This window comes from Anomalospiza imberbis, chromosome 12 (genome assembly GCF_031753505.1).
Source record: "Anomalospiza imberbis isolate Cuckoo-Finch-1a 21T00152 chromosome 12, ASM3175350v1, whole genome shotgun sequence".
In the NCBI taxonomy this organism is placed as follows: domain Eukaryota; kingdom Metazoa; phylum Chordata; class Aves; order Passeriformes; family Viduidae; genus Anomalospiza; species Anomalospiza imberbis.
Window position 1 is genome coordinate 13,341,170 of NC_089692.1, and position 14,345 is coordinate 13,355,514.

General features: G+C 41.3%; 1 protein-coding gene across 1 annotated transcript in view; it reads left to right on the forward strand.

The window, feature by feature from the left end:
* Positions 1–14,345, forward strand: part of GLG1 (golgi glycoprotein 1) — a 77,718-nt gene that overhangs the window by 40,244 nt on the left and 23,129 nt on the right. Inside the window, exons 3-7 of the mRNA XM_068202850.1 lie at positions 626–712; positions 4,173–4,388; positions 10,820–11,023; positions 11,652–11,723; positions 13,897–14,080. Coding sequence (XP_068058951.1) covers positions 626–712; positions 4,173–4,388; positions 10,820–11,023; positions 11,652–11,723; positions 13,897–14,080 — 763 coding nt within the window. The remainder of the gene's footprint in view (positions 1–625; positions 713–4,172; positions 4,389–10,819; positions 11,024–11,651; positions 11,724–13,896; positions 14,081–14,345) is intronic.

The following is a 14,345-nucleotide window of genomic DNA, read 5'->3' on the forward strand; positions in this document are numbered from 1 at the left end:
CTGGAAGAACAGTCGTCCTTTCAGAGGCATTTTTGCAGTCTAAGTTCTAATGTATTGTTTTGCTTAGCAAGAGTGAACCAAACCTCCTGTAGATCTGAAATATATCTGCATCCAAAAAGTTGTCTGGTCTCAGCCCTCACAGAAGGATCAAGCTGCTTTGTCTCTGCCTTTTTTTGCTAGGTTTTTATAAGGTTTTCAGCATGATATCTGCTCATATTGAGGATTTGATTTGTTCAGTTCACTTGCATCAGGCAGACACACCATGGCACACAAAGATGTGGTGGGCTAAAGGTGTTGCTAAGTATGCAGCTGGTAGGAAGTTAAACCTTTCATTGTTTTATCCTCTCAGTTACAAAATATTCTTCATTTGTTATCTTCGCTTTTAATGAATCAGCTCATGACCTTGCAGATATTTCTGACAGCCTGAATTTGTTCATGAGAAAATTATTGCAGAAATGAAGGGACAAAGGTGTTGTCAAGGAGACTTATTATTGATCATTTCACTGTAGAAGGATGGTGATAGAGATTGGGTATAAATGATGTTTCATTGTTTTCTGAAGCAAAATACTTGTTATTCTCCACGGAAAACTCTTAAACTCCCTTTCTACAAATGCTTTCTCTATAGCTCTTGTGGAACTACAAGCTGAACCTGACTACAGATCCAAAGTTTGAATCCGTGGCCAGAGAAGTCTGCAAGTCCACTATTGCTGAGGTAAGCCAGGAGGAAGGCATGGCTGCTCTTGTGGCACTGAGGCTTTTCTGTTTCATTGTGAATTAATCGCTAATTTGCTAATTAATAGTGAATTAATGTGTGAGTGATGATTTGGGAAAGCTCTAGTATCATATACCAAATTTGTAACTGCAATTAATTCAGTCTCCTTGCTGAAGAAGCCAGGTACCTTAGTGGTACCAGGCAAAGGGATGGGAGAAAGAAATGTTGAACTTGCAACCCACCAGCTCCTACCAGACCTTTTGTCAGAAATCGGTTGTGAATTGGATTTGTCCCCTCTTTATCATGTGTTTGACATTTGTAAGTGTGTTGTTGGAGCAGGGCTTCTGCTAAATTTAACATAAGCCTGGTTTTGGACTGTGTCTTGCTAGCAGAAGGGGTAAGCACACAGACATCAAATGATAATCAACTTGAGGTTTTTTTCCAAGTTTTAAAGGGTAGTTACTCCAAGGAGACCATGTTAGGAACTTTTTTTTAGGTTGTGCTAGGAGTTAGTGCTCTGTGTCTCAGGCATCCACTCACCTCAGTACAGCTTCAAAGGTGATTTGATCAATGATTTCTTTCTTTGTGCTCATGCTCGAGCTCTTGAGGCTGTGTGCTTATGCAGGAGCTAGCTGAGCTGAGGTCTCTTCCCCTGTTTGTGGTGGTTTTCAGCTACACTTCAGGGAAGCAGTGGAAGCTTCAGGGAAGCTCTCTGCAGCTGTACAGGCTTCAGCTGACTTAATTCAGTCACTAAGCCATGCTCTCAAAAACATGGTTTGCATATCCACCAGTATAATGTGACCTAGCCATAAACTTGCCTTTAAAAAAAAACATTTAGTCTTCTCTAGTGTAAGTTGTTTAGTGTAAGGAGAGATCAAAAAAATTCTTATTAGAAGAAGGCTAGAAGATCAAACAGTGGAGGACAGCTTGCATTAAAGGATTGTGTTGTAGTTGGAGTTTGGTACCTCCCAAGAGCAAGCACTGCCAAATCTGTTGAATCCCACTTTTTTTCGATCATAGAAAGGATCATATTTTTCTGGTTTATGTCATATGACTGCTGCAGAATTTTTACAACCAAGGCATTCTTGAAAATGCTCTTTTAATAGTCTGTTTAATTACCATTTTTATACAGTGACAGTCTGGCATTGCTGTGAATGGTGCCCTGTAAATCTGGGATATTGCATTTAAAAGCAGTGGGAAGAGTATACATAATTTCAGAACTTTGCCATTTGGCGAGTGTTTTTAGTTAAAAAAAAGGTTAGACAAGGAACAATAATCTCATGTTTCATCTTCTGGTGTTTAATACTAAGGCAGGTGCATAAACCATTCCTCTAATTTTTTTAAAGGTACTTCTACAAAACTCTTTAAAACAGATATATAGTGGGCATATACTCCTCCCATACAATATTAACCTGTTAATATTTTCCTTAATTGCCACTAACAGGTATAGGTGCCTTTTTGGATGAATTAGCTCTGTTTAAAATGCTGCTTTGCACTAAGAACAAAATACAGGTAGAAGAAAAATTCCTAGAAAAAGTAATTTGGGAAATGGTGACTGACCCAGCTGGGTATGGGTATGTTCTGAAAAGTGCACATTTAATTTTATCAGCTAAATACAGTTTTAAATTCCAATTTATTTTCTTCTCAGCTGTTGTGGCTTTTATAAGTTCTGGCAAGAGCTTTAACCTATAATTATAGTTGGCTACCAGATAACAGTAGTTGCTTCAGAAGTGGCCTGGCATTAACATGTTCACTTGGTCTTTTCTGCAGTTCAGTGGCTCAGGGCATGGAGCTCTGGAGCTGTTTCCAAAGCCAGGCTCTTCCAAAAACAGCATGTTGCTGTTGTGTGCTGGTTTGGCTCACGGTACTTGAGCTGAAGTGGTGCCAAACCAAAGATGCAGCTTTCTCAACTCCGTCCTGTTCACCCTGCAAGGACCCTATGTGTTTTCACTTTAAAATGTATTTTACACCTTATCTGTAACAATTACATTTCCTTTAGTAACTGTTTTTCTAGTAGCTATTTAGATTAAATATAAACTGTTTCACCAGCCCACATCTGCCTTCAAATAATGATGTTTAAAATGTTGAATGTTTTATTTGTCACACAGAAATAATGGCCTCATAAGCTGAGGCAGGGATCTGTTTTATTCATCTAGTCTGACCTGTGTGAGTCTGTCACAGGGTGTCCTGAGTTATTCTTGTTTGAATTAGAATATATCTTCCTAGAGACAGCTCTCCATTTTTTAAAATTTCCCATATAAATATTCCAGCTTGGTATTTGAGAACTGATAAAATGGTTTCCTGCCTGTTCCCTTAGCACTGCCCTTGCTTGTTATCTGAAACTGCCAGAATTATTGATTGCCATAGATCTTCCTTGAGATTGATGAGCCCTTCAGTATTTTTACAGGGACAAATCTTTGATGCAATCAAGTCAGCCCATGTATCTATTCCTTGCAAACCTGTCAGCACTGAACTTTAGTGTCTGCCTGTCAGGGATTCTTTCTGCAGCATTATGACTGCAGTTTTCAACACACTCCTGAGCAGGGGCCACCAGAACTGGGCAAGTATTTCAGCGTGGGCTTGCCAGGGTTAAAGAGTTGTGTAGTCTCAGTGCTCCTTGGAGTGAGGCATTGCACTGCTCCCTGCAAATGATTATTCCAGGGACCATCCTTAACTGACAAAAGTAACCATGTTTTCCCCTTCTTTTGGAAAGACACTGTCAAAGCTGCCTGCATCTTTTACTCCAGAGGTGGTGGGTTTGGCCTGTCTGCTTCCCTGGGCAGTGCAGGCCGTGGTTTATACTGGGGACCTGTCTGTTCTTGTACGCTGCTTTTCCAGTCTCCTCACAGCTTTCAGCTTTGGTTAGCTGTGATTTTTACTTTTTTTAGACCACTGAGTAAAATGGTTTTAGTACCAACAATCAGTTCATGCAAGAGCCTCATAGAAAAGAATTTGATGAGAATTTTCCTTTATAGTATTTTTCATCTCCTAGCAAGTTATAAACAGTTCCATAAATAGTGTTGACTTTTGAATAAGTCTCACTTCTGGCCAAAATCTTATATTGTACAAGGTCAGGTGGCTAATGGGGGTCTAAGTATGATTTAGAGATGTTGTAATATGCACAGTTTTCTAAATAAAGGTTTGTCAAACTAGCATTTTTCCCACAAGTCTACTTGATTGCAGGGGTTCAGTGTAATTATAAAAGACGATTATTGAGCAATAGAATTTATAATCCTCAAGGTCGCTGTGTTTGCTTTTTTTGGATACTGGCACACATGAGATTTCTCATTTCTGAAATATTTTCAATTATTCTGACTTACTGGAAATCAAACTAAAGCCTAGAGGGTTTCTTTGCTAGCAGATTTTGAAGCTACAGATTCACGTTTCTTTGAGGATTTTCTTATAAGGTTAAATTCATAAGCTGCTACCACTGTAATTTTTCCTTTTTTTTTTTTAACAGATAAAGGAGTGTGCAGATGAACCAGTTGGTAAAGGGTTCTTGGTGTCATGTTTGGTGGATCACAGAGGCAACATCACTGAGTACCAGTGCCATCAGTACATCACTAAAATGACAGCCATTATCTTCAGTGATTATCGGTTGATCTGTGGCTTCATGGATGACTGCAAAGCTGACATCAATCTCCTGAAATGTGGCAGCATTCGACCTGGAGAAAAGGTATCTGGAGAACATGTAGATTGCCAATAGACGTGTAAAAGTCATTCACTTCAGGAAACTGATGGGGAGGCTCTGCAATAATGTTACTGTCTTACTTGCAGCTGAGAAAATACATAGTGCATCTCATCTGTCTGAAAAGGGTGGTGTCTTGACTGTTTGCAGATCCTTTTTGATAAATGTGCATTCATTCCTCTGTGAGGAACTGCTATGCAGAGACTTTCATTTGTCTTTCCACACCCCACTACAGGTGATCTGGCAGGTAGTTGTCTCTTTGATGAGGCCCTCTAGAGCTTGACTCACTATACTGAATCCAAACAATAAATTTAAGCAGGCCTATTGCTTGGCTTATTTCACAGTCTGGTTGGATCTGACAGAAAGGTTATCAAGGTGATGATGCCTGTGCTATAAACCTTTCTGCTTTCTCAGGCTGTAGTTGATTGACTGGATCAACAGCTTTTATCTGTTTGCTTCTCCTTTCCTCCGCCCCTACAAAATCAGTTGAAGGGCACAGGGTGTGTGGTTTCCCATTTTAGTAGTACACACCTATCAGTACTGTCCTGGTTTTACTAAATCAGTGCTCTTTTGCCTATGAGACTTAAGTAGAGGTTGATGCAAAGAGCAGTTTATACTGACTAGATGTGGGATTATTTTCAAGGGACTGTCTTTCCCTGTCTACTTCAGCATAGCTAATGCAGGCAGTGCATGTGTAGTGCTGCAGGACTTTTTCTATGATAAGTTTTTATGTTTAGGGATAAATTTAAAATTAGCTTATCAACTTTTTACAGTGCTTTTTAAATTATAGCTTTAATGCTTATAAAAATTAGTCTCATAAATGAGCTATACACATTTTTTGGTTAAACAAAGAACCTTTCCTAGTTGTTTGAGATATTCTTAGCTATTAGCAGCTAGTGTGTTAAATTTAAGTTCTAGTTATTCCAGAAGACTTAGCTGAGCCACAGAAAGCACAAAAATAAGGACTCATTTCTGGAAACAAGAACAAAAGCAGCCACAGAAGCAGCAGGAACTTGGGTGCACTATAGGTTCAGGCTGGTGACAACTGAGTAACTTGCTTTCTCCATAAAGTAAAGGCTCTTTTCTAATACTGGGCTGAAAGACCTCATGAAATGAGAATGAGAGATTGCTTTTAGCAATCAGTATACAACTAGAAGTGTAACGTGAATCCTGCGTGTCAGGTCTGCATATTACCTGTGGCTTCACCAAATTTAAATAAATTAAAATACTTAATGGTAGCACTGAAGGGATACAGCAGAGGGGATTTTGTAAGCACAAACCAAATCTCAAATGGTGGGAGTGAAGCCAGTGTAGGCAAGCCTGTGTGGGTAACTGTGCACAACTCACCGCACTGCTCGGTTCAAGCGGGTGAACGGGGAGGATGGCCAGGGTGGCTGAGGTCACAAGGCACCAGAAAAAGGGAAACTTTGGGTCACCAAGTTTCTGTGGGCTAGAAAAGGGATCACTAACCAAACTTCTATGGGTTTTACCATGGCTCATGCATATTCCTCTCTCTCTTGGTACCCAACCCAGAATACTGTGCCTTGGTTTGAAAAAGCATTGCAGCCTGTCATATATCTTTTGTTATGCTGTCATCCTTGGCACTTGGAGCAATTGAAGTACTCTATACTGCTATGGAAACAGCTATAAATGGCTATGCAAGCATGTCTTTTGTTGGTGTTCTGTTCTATCCCTTTGCTGCTTCAGAGAAATCTGATTTGCTTCCATCAGATGCTGGTTAAGGTTTTATTTCCACACTGTAGCTTCTGAGAGCTGCCTGTAGAGAAACAGTCATTACCCTTTTGTATGACTGAAGGTAACTGAATTTGATAAAAAGGACCTGGACACTTGAGGAGGAGGATGGGGGAAGAGATTATCTCTTTTTTTATGGAAATAAGCACAGCTAGACCATGAACTCCATCTACATCAGGCAGCTAGGTGATTGCAGTATGATACCTTCACCAGAGTAACTGGGATAAACTGGCATTTTTAACTGTGAAAGGCACTTAGGTTGATAATCTGGAATTACCTTGCCCTTGAAGTTTCTCTGCTATCTAACCATCTTCCTTTTCTATACTTCCTTTTTTTTTTTTTTTTTTTTTGTTTAGACTTGCTTGATACTTCGTAATTGAATTCTTTTGTTACTAAGTTTGTTGCTTCTGATGTGGTGGTTTCTGTGCTTTCTTTTCAGACATTTCTAATTGGGTTTCTACTCTCTAAGAGCAATAAAGTTCAGTTAAGAAGTCTTGATCTGACCCTAGACTTCATTTTGCTATATGTAACAGAAAGGCTGTAGATGTGTCATTTGAAAGCATTAAGTTTTCTAACATGCCTGTGTTGGGGGGAGGAGGGTATGGCTTCATCTTTTCCCAGCCAGTGGAGAAACATTTAATAGTAGTTTCAGTCACCTCTCCATTTGGCTGATGTGTTTCATAATGAATTTGGTCTCCTGGTATTTTAAAGTTGCTTTATCTTCATGCAATGGGGATCTAATTTGAAATTGAAATGGGTAATTGCAGTGGAGCATTTCTTCTTCAGCTGCCAATTGAAATGAGCTACTTTCCCAATCCTGGGAAAGGACCAGGACTGTATCAAACTCTAGTGGGCAGTGTGTAGTTGCCAGGGTGCTATTTAGTCATGATGTCCAAGCTGTAGTTGATTATTTGCCATAATGAAGGCTACATAAGTGTCAGTTGCACCTCTCCTGTAGTACTTTGTCAGATAACAATATTTTTCCTAAAGGAAGACACCTTAGGAGACCATTGCTTTCTTGTTTTTGTTTTTTACCTCTAAGTGCTTTGAGTACAGTTGCTCTCTTTCCTTAGTTTCACAAAAGTACTGGACACAGAGGAAACCGAGTCTAAATGGGAAGAGATAACATTCAGCTCAGTCTTTGTTTACTCAGTGTAGTAGTAGAGCAGTGTACTATCATCTGAAGTACTGGGAATTAGCTAATCCAAGAGACATCCCAGCATCCCTGGTGTGTGGGTTATCCACGTGGAATGCTGAACTGGAGCTCCCAGTAGATCTCTTGGGTGGTTTCCCATAGCCTGGCTGCTCTGGCTCCAGTGAGTTGGCACAACTGTCCAGTGCAGGGTGCTGTGCTGATGAGACAGGTTATGGTTTGCTCTCCTGCCTGCTGCTGCTTTTTACTCTTCATTCTCTTTTGGTCACTTTTCTAGCTTCTATCTGCAAGGCTGCAGCTGGAACAGATGTGTATTTGAGGCATGTCAGATTTCAGACAGGATAAAATCCTTTCTGGGAAACTTCTGAAAAATGACAAAAAATCCCCAGCAGTTGCAAAATCTAAACTATACTGAGGGGAAAGTGGAATCTCTAATGGAAAATGAATAGTAAACCCAATGTTTTTAAAATTCTGTTTTGCCCTAAAGCTGGATGCCTGGAGTTTGACTTTTAGTAATAAGAATTAAAATCTCCCAGTGTTGTGCTGAAGGGGATTTGCTTGGACACATACATTTAGAACTAAGTTTCATTCCTCTGTGGCTCAAAGTGCTATGGGACAGTACTGGAAAGCTGCTTGCATCTTTTGTGGATCTAGGTGTAGAGCCTTTCATAAAGCTATGAAGAGTTTCAGGGCTCTCCAGACTAGATAATTATCTGGTATGTTTTACAGATATTTGCAACTTTCAGTTAAAATCCTACATTTAAAACTTGATAGTGGTGGGGAAGCTATGTTCCAAGAACCACATGTGGTTTTTAGATTTAATCTCTTGTATTTCAGTGTATTGCTCTAGAAAAATGGGGCCTAGACTTTGTCAACAGGCAGCAGTTTTGCAGGAGTCCTGACTTCTGGAGTGAACTTGGAGGTTTTCAGCTCTGCAGGGGAGGTTTTCTGAGAATGGGTCCTGGATAGAAGAAAATGGTTTTTGAGATTCATCCCACAGCAGAGCTGCAGCAGATGTTTCACCCTTTACACACCAGGCAGTTGGTGCTGGAGCAGGACTGGGAGAGCTCATGCTGTGGGATGATGTCCCTTGACTTTGGTGCCTCTGAAGCTGAGCTGACCACCCAGGACTGCTGGCACACGGAATGCAGGTGGGAGCAGGCATCTCTTGAGGTGGAGAGCTGGGTGGTGATGCAGGTACAACCAATGTGTGTCAAAAGTTGTCCTGCCATCCTTGGGACGAGCCTTGATTGCCAGCTGCTTTAGGGTGGTTGAGTGCAGCTGTACACACGTTTGTTTTCCTTTCCAGTCTGCAGTAAGGGATTGTGCAATATTAAATACAGTAGGTGTTACCCTGTAATTAAAGCTTGAAGTGATATTTCTTTAAACCATGTTTGTAAAGTCCCATGCTCTGTTTGGCAGTAGTGTGGGTGTTTTCCTGCACTTTTGAGGAAATGAAGAGTCAGTCTGTCCTTAAAATTACTTAACTAGTCAGCACTAGCACTGAAAATCACTCTGCCTGAAAATTAACCCCAGATTAGGCCAGTAAATCTTACAAACAGTGCCATGTGGGCACAGGAACCTTAAGGGTGCTGCAAGGAGGCGTGTAAATGCTTGATGGTTGGAGGAAAGGGTGTGTTTCAGGGGCCAGATGGGTTTGTTTGTGCGTGTTTCTATTGAGTCTGACATGTACTAAAATTGCTCTAACACAGGGCAGCAGAGTAGCCAGCACTTCAGGATGATCTGCCCAAATGTGAAAACTCTATTAGCAAAGTAATGCAATAGATGAGCCATTTCATGTTGTGTCCCTAAAGTGTAACAGCAAACATTCAGCATCCAGCATATGGAAACCTGCTTTCCAGACTTTCTCTTAAATACAGGTTTACTTACATATATAATATGACTCTGACCAGGAATCTAAACCCACACTGCAATAAACCAGAAAACTTCTGATTTTCCTAGCAGGAAAAGCTTGCCTTCTGCCCTTCTTGCTAGCTTGCGAGGGAAAGCTGCAGATGAGTGAAAGTAACCTTGATCTGCCTTGCCTCCCAGCTGCAACTTCACTTAGGCAGGAGAAAAAATGTGCCACAGGAGCTTAAAATGGTTGTTTTCAATCATTCACACTTGACATCTTCTCAGCTGTAGTTACTACCTGTGACTGACCATGAGAGTTTGCAGAACAATGTTTGTGTTTGATGTGGTTATGGATAAATGGCAATTTTAAGTGATGTGGCAAACTTACTTCCGAGTACTATTCCTCAGAATCCAGATTTGAGGATCAGTCCTAAAGAGACTGTTGATATACAATTATATTTCTTCAAAGATACCTGCTCAGCATATGGAATTGGCCAGTTCTTGCTTAAAGAAAGGAGCAAACCAAAATAAGGAGTTTTGGAGGGGTGTGGGTTTTAGGTTTTCTGCTTCTTGGTTTTTTTTTGTTTTTTTTTTTTTTCTGGAGACTGCTCTCTTACTCATGCTCCTGTAGCAGCAGGGGATGATCTGCTTGACAGAGAAGCTGAAGGGATGGCTCCTAAATGGTGACTGCAAATGCCAGGCTGGGTGATTCAGCTCAGTGTGAGCATCCATGCCTTGTTGCATACTCAGAGTAAGTTTAGTGGCGATATCCTCTTGTAGCAGAGCAATATAAATTAAATATAAAGCAATATAAATTTTCACATGAAAAACTTGTAGAAGCCTTGAGAAATCTGTACCAGTAGAGTCCTTTAGAGGAACCAGACCTTCTACAGAGGTATGGAGGGGGCATGGGTCTCTTTCTAAACACATAATGAGGATATAGGAAGCTATATGGAGCTTTGCTGAGCTTTCTTGCCTCTTCCAGGCTTTTGAACAAAGCACAGGCTCTGTGTTTATTGGCAGTTGCTGCTCACAGTCCAATAGTGTCTCCAGGCCTGCAGGACAGTGGAGGTGGTGCATAGCACTGGTCCAGAACTGCTTTGTCAGAGACCTCTGTCTACTCTTGAATACTTTGCATTTTTTTATTCTCTTAGTGGAGGAGTTGAGAAGCCTAGATTGGTCAAAGCTCCTTTGTGGCCTTTTTTACATCATGAATTTTCAACACCCAAACTGAAGGCTTGTCTTGGCATGGCAAAACTATAATTTTTCTCTCCCCAGGCATTTTCTTATTGTGATGCTGTTCCTTGCTGTTGCCATGGTGCCAAGAAAGCTGTGTCAGATTAAGGATAATTTGGCTGTTTTGGTAAACTGCTCTGAGCAGTGTGACTAAGTAGTGATAATCTCATTAAGTCACATTAAAACAAGCCCAGAGCATTGGAGGGGGGGATTTCATGGTGACCATCAGTGGGATTGTGATGTATAAAGTGTGGTTAGTACAGGCATTAATTGTTGCCTCCTCTGAATTTAAATGTGGTTTATGCTGAATGTTGGGAAGTCTATATGTAGACAGTTTGTTGCTTAATTAATGTGGTACTTAGCCAGAATCACAGCTCACTTGATTATGTAAAAGCTTGGGTACAGATGTCTTGTTCTCCCATAGGATGCTCACTCACAAGGAGAGGTGGTGGCATGCCTGGAAAAAGGCCTGGTAAAAGAGGCAGAGGAGACTGATTCTCGAATCCAGGTTTCTGATCAGTGTAAGAAAGCAATTCTTCGTGTAGCTGAACTCTCTTCTGATGACTTCCACCTGGACCGGCATCTCTACTTTGCATGCCGAGATGACAGAGAGCGATTCTGTGAAAATGTGAGTGCTTTCCTCTTCCTTTCTCTCTACAGTAATCCATTAAAAAACCCCAAAACCTCCCTGGAAAAAGCAGTGGAAGGGAACTGTAGATGGAGGCTGAGTGACCTTGTGTAATACTGAAAACAGACACCCTGTAACTGTCATTTTGCAGTAATTCCAGCATTAAATTCATTCACCCAGCAAGCACGCATTATTTCCAATGGCTTAATGAACTGAATTGGCATAAATGGTTTAAGGGACATGAGAGCTGGTGTGACAGGGAGTGGGGGGGAAAGGCAGAGGTGAGTGACCACTCCTTTCTGCAGCTGTGAGCTGTTGCACAAAGTAAGCCTGGTCTGACTGTAGTTGTAGCACTTTTTATGCCTAGCGTGAGCTGCATTGTTCAGTCTCAGTTACCTTGTACTCGCTGAGAATGGTTACACTGAAAGGGTGATGAACATGACCAGTTTTTTTTTAATGCAATAAAGTTTAAAGGATTTTTATTGCATAGAAGCTATTGCTGTCATTTGAAATATTAACTTGAATATATTATTAGTTTAAAAAAATTTTCCTCAGGTGTTGTTTAACCTGCTTGCCAAATGTTACAAGCATTATCTTTAAGGGTAAATGTTACTGTTCTGTTTCACAGACTCAGGCTGGGGAAGGCCGAGTATACAAGTGCCTCTTTAATCACAAGTTTGAAGAATCAATGAGTGAAAAGGTAAGTATCCTGGTGAGACAAATCCTTACTGCAGAAATCATCAGATCACTCCTCAGTCCAGGCTGCATTATTCTTTTCCAGTGTTAAGGAAAATGTCATCTTCCTAGCCAGATAATCAGCTAGTTTAACAAATGCTTTTACTTTGATATTTTTGTGTTTCAAGTTTCAGTCTTTCAAGTAAAGGATTTAAATAAATCAAAGCTTTTGGGTGGGTAATTTGGCAGAGGCAAGACATGGAGCTCAAGTGGTAGCATTGTGATTGATTATTTAAAGTAGCAGTCACAGCATGCTGGGGTAAGCCTTGGATAAATGGTGTTCTAATTGTACAGATTAAAAACAAAAAGAAGCTGTGTTTCTTTCACTTGTGTTTTTAAGGCTGTTTTGAAGCATCACATGCTGTGTGGGAAGGATTCATGGTTCAGTGACTGAACAGAAGTTTTCCTTATGGTTTTCTTGAAGATGTGGTTTTCAACAACAGCAAAATAAGTTGTTCTAGAAAGCTAGTTCTGAAAAGTTTGTGTTGGTGTAGGTGCTTTGTTAAGGCAGCAATGCCTTCAGTGATTTTGGAAGCAGCATCGTAGTGTTTGGGATTATATGGAATTGTAATCTGTCAGAAAGGATGTGAAGATGAGTATCTGTAGCTCCTCAAAGAAGATCTGCTGAAGGAGCCTGACTCAGAGTGCTGAAGGGATCAGACTAATTTCTTTTTTGTTTATTGCATTAGCTGTCTGACAGCTTGATTCCAATCAACAAATTCAAATCTGAACAAGGGATCTCCAAGGGCTTTAAACAAAGAGCTATTTTGTAGAAGTGTGTTACTGAAAGGAACTGCTGCTGTTGCTTGACCTCTGTTTAGTTATACAGGGACACTGGTAGTTTTTGAAGGGTGTTTTCCACCATCAGCTGACTGAGGTATGAATGTAAGATGTAGAAAGGTTACACCAAGCTGCAGCAGATGACTTTGTAGAGAGAGAGGGGTGGATGCTCTGAGGACGCAGTTTGCAGAGCAGAAGGAACACTAAATGTAGTTCTCACTCTGGTAGCTGCCAAGGTTGGACCATCTGCAAAGTCACTGGCTTTGTAGAAGCTGTTACCCAGCAAAGAGTCCCTCCTTGCCGAAGGCGTCGGCTGCTGCGTACACATGTAGCCAGCAATAGCTGCTGGTGGGTGGCTTGCTTTGTGTCATCCAAAACTGGCTCCTGGGCTGTATCCAGCCTTTCCCTACTTCAGGTGATGAGGTATCTGCAAGCCTGTATCTCCCTGTGTCCAGAGCTGTACATTTGTCTAGTCCTAGGGTCTGGGACTGCACAGAAGAATGACAGATGGAGTGGGAATATCTTGGAGTAGGGCTTTCCAGGTCCTCAGGTAGATGTGGGAAGAAGGGGGCAAAGTCAAAAACCTGATGTCAGAAATTGGGAAGCGGCTTCTAGGACTTTCCTGTTCCTTGTGCCAAGATTGCTCCCTCTTCTCCCTACTCTAGGTATTCACTGTTTTCCTTCCTTTCAAGTGGGCTGGGAATGGACAAATTTGCTTAAGCTATTCTGCTAATCTGCTGCCCTCAGATTTAATTTTCACATAATTTAAACCAAAAGCTATGAAGTGTAGCAGTGTTTTTACAGGTCCTTTTTTGGATGAAATTTAGAGGGTTGTTCTTGCAGCTGCTGGGTTCAGGTGCATCCTCGTGAACCTCACCAGTTGTGGAAAACGGCTAGAAATTCCCACGGTTAGACTGTTTTATCTGCTATCATTGCTCAGCGCATTGCGGGACAAACCCAAGAAACGCATTATTTTGTAAATGCAACTGAAAAAAGTTATTTCTTGAGGGCATGGGGTGAGCATATACCACAGCTGGGAGAAATGTCAGCAACTGCTCCTAGTTACCACGAATGAGTCACTCTCTTCACAAAATGCTGGATGAATGTGCAGTTCTGAGAACTGCTCTGCAGAGAGCTGCTCCCTTTGAAACCCCTGATGTGTTGACCTCGGTGTGAATTGTTAACTTTGTGGTTTCTATGAGACAAATGAAATTTAGCTGCAGTCCAGCTGAAATGCCTGAATTTAAAAGCATCGGTTGTTTTCTGAGATGCAACTTGAAAACTTGACAGCAGCAGGTCCAGCTCTCTGCCACCAGCGCACAGAAGCTCATTCCACCATCCCAATGTGTCTCCTGCAGTGTCGTGATGCGCTGACAACCCGCCAGAAGCTCATTGCCCAAGACTACAAAGTCAGCTACTCGCTGGCCAAGTCCTGTAAAAGCGACCTGAAGAAATATCGCTGCAACGTGGAGAACCTGCCCCGCTCTCGGGAAGCCCGGCTTTCCTATCTGCTGATGTGCTTAGAGTCTGCTGTGCACAGAGGTAAGTGGGATTCAAGACTTGCTGGGACCTTGATTTTAAAATAAGGGACCTTCAGCTTCAATGTGTATTTACAGTCCCCTTTCTCCTCTTTCCAAACTTCGTTTCCAAGGCAGATTTCCTCATCATGGTGCTTTCATCGCTGTTGTTTTGATAATCAGAATAGCTGAGTAAACCCCTCTGCCACTGACTCCTTTTGTGCAGACAAGAAGTTTAAAATGCAAAATAGCAAATCCCACTTGGACTGCTGATTTGTAGTTGCAAATCC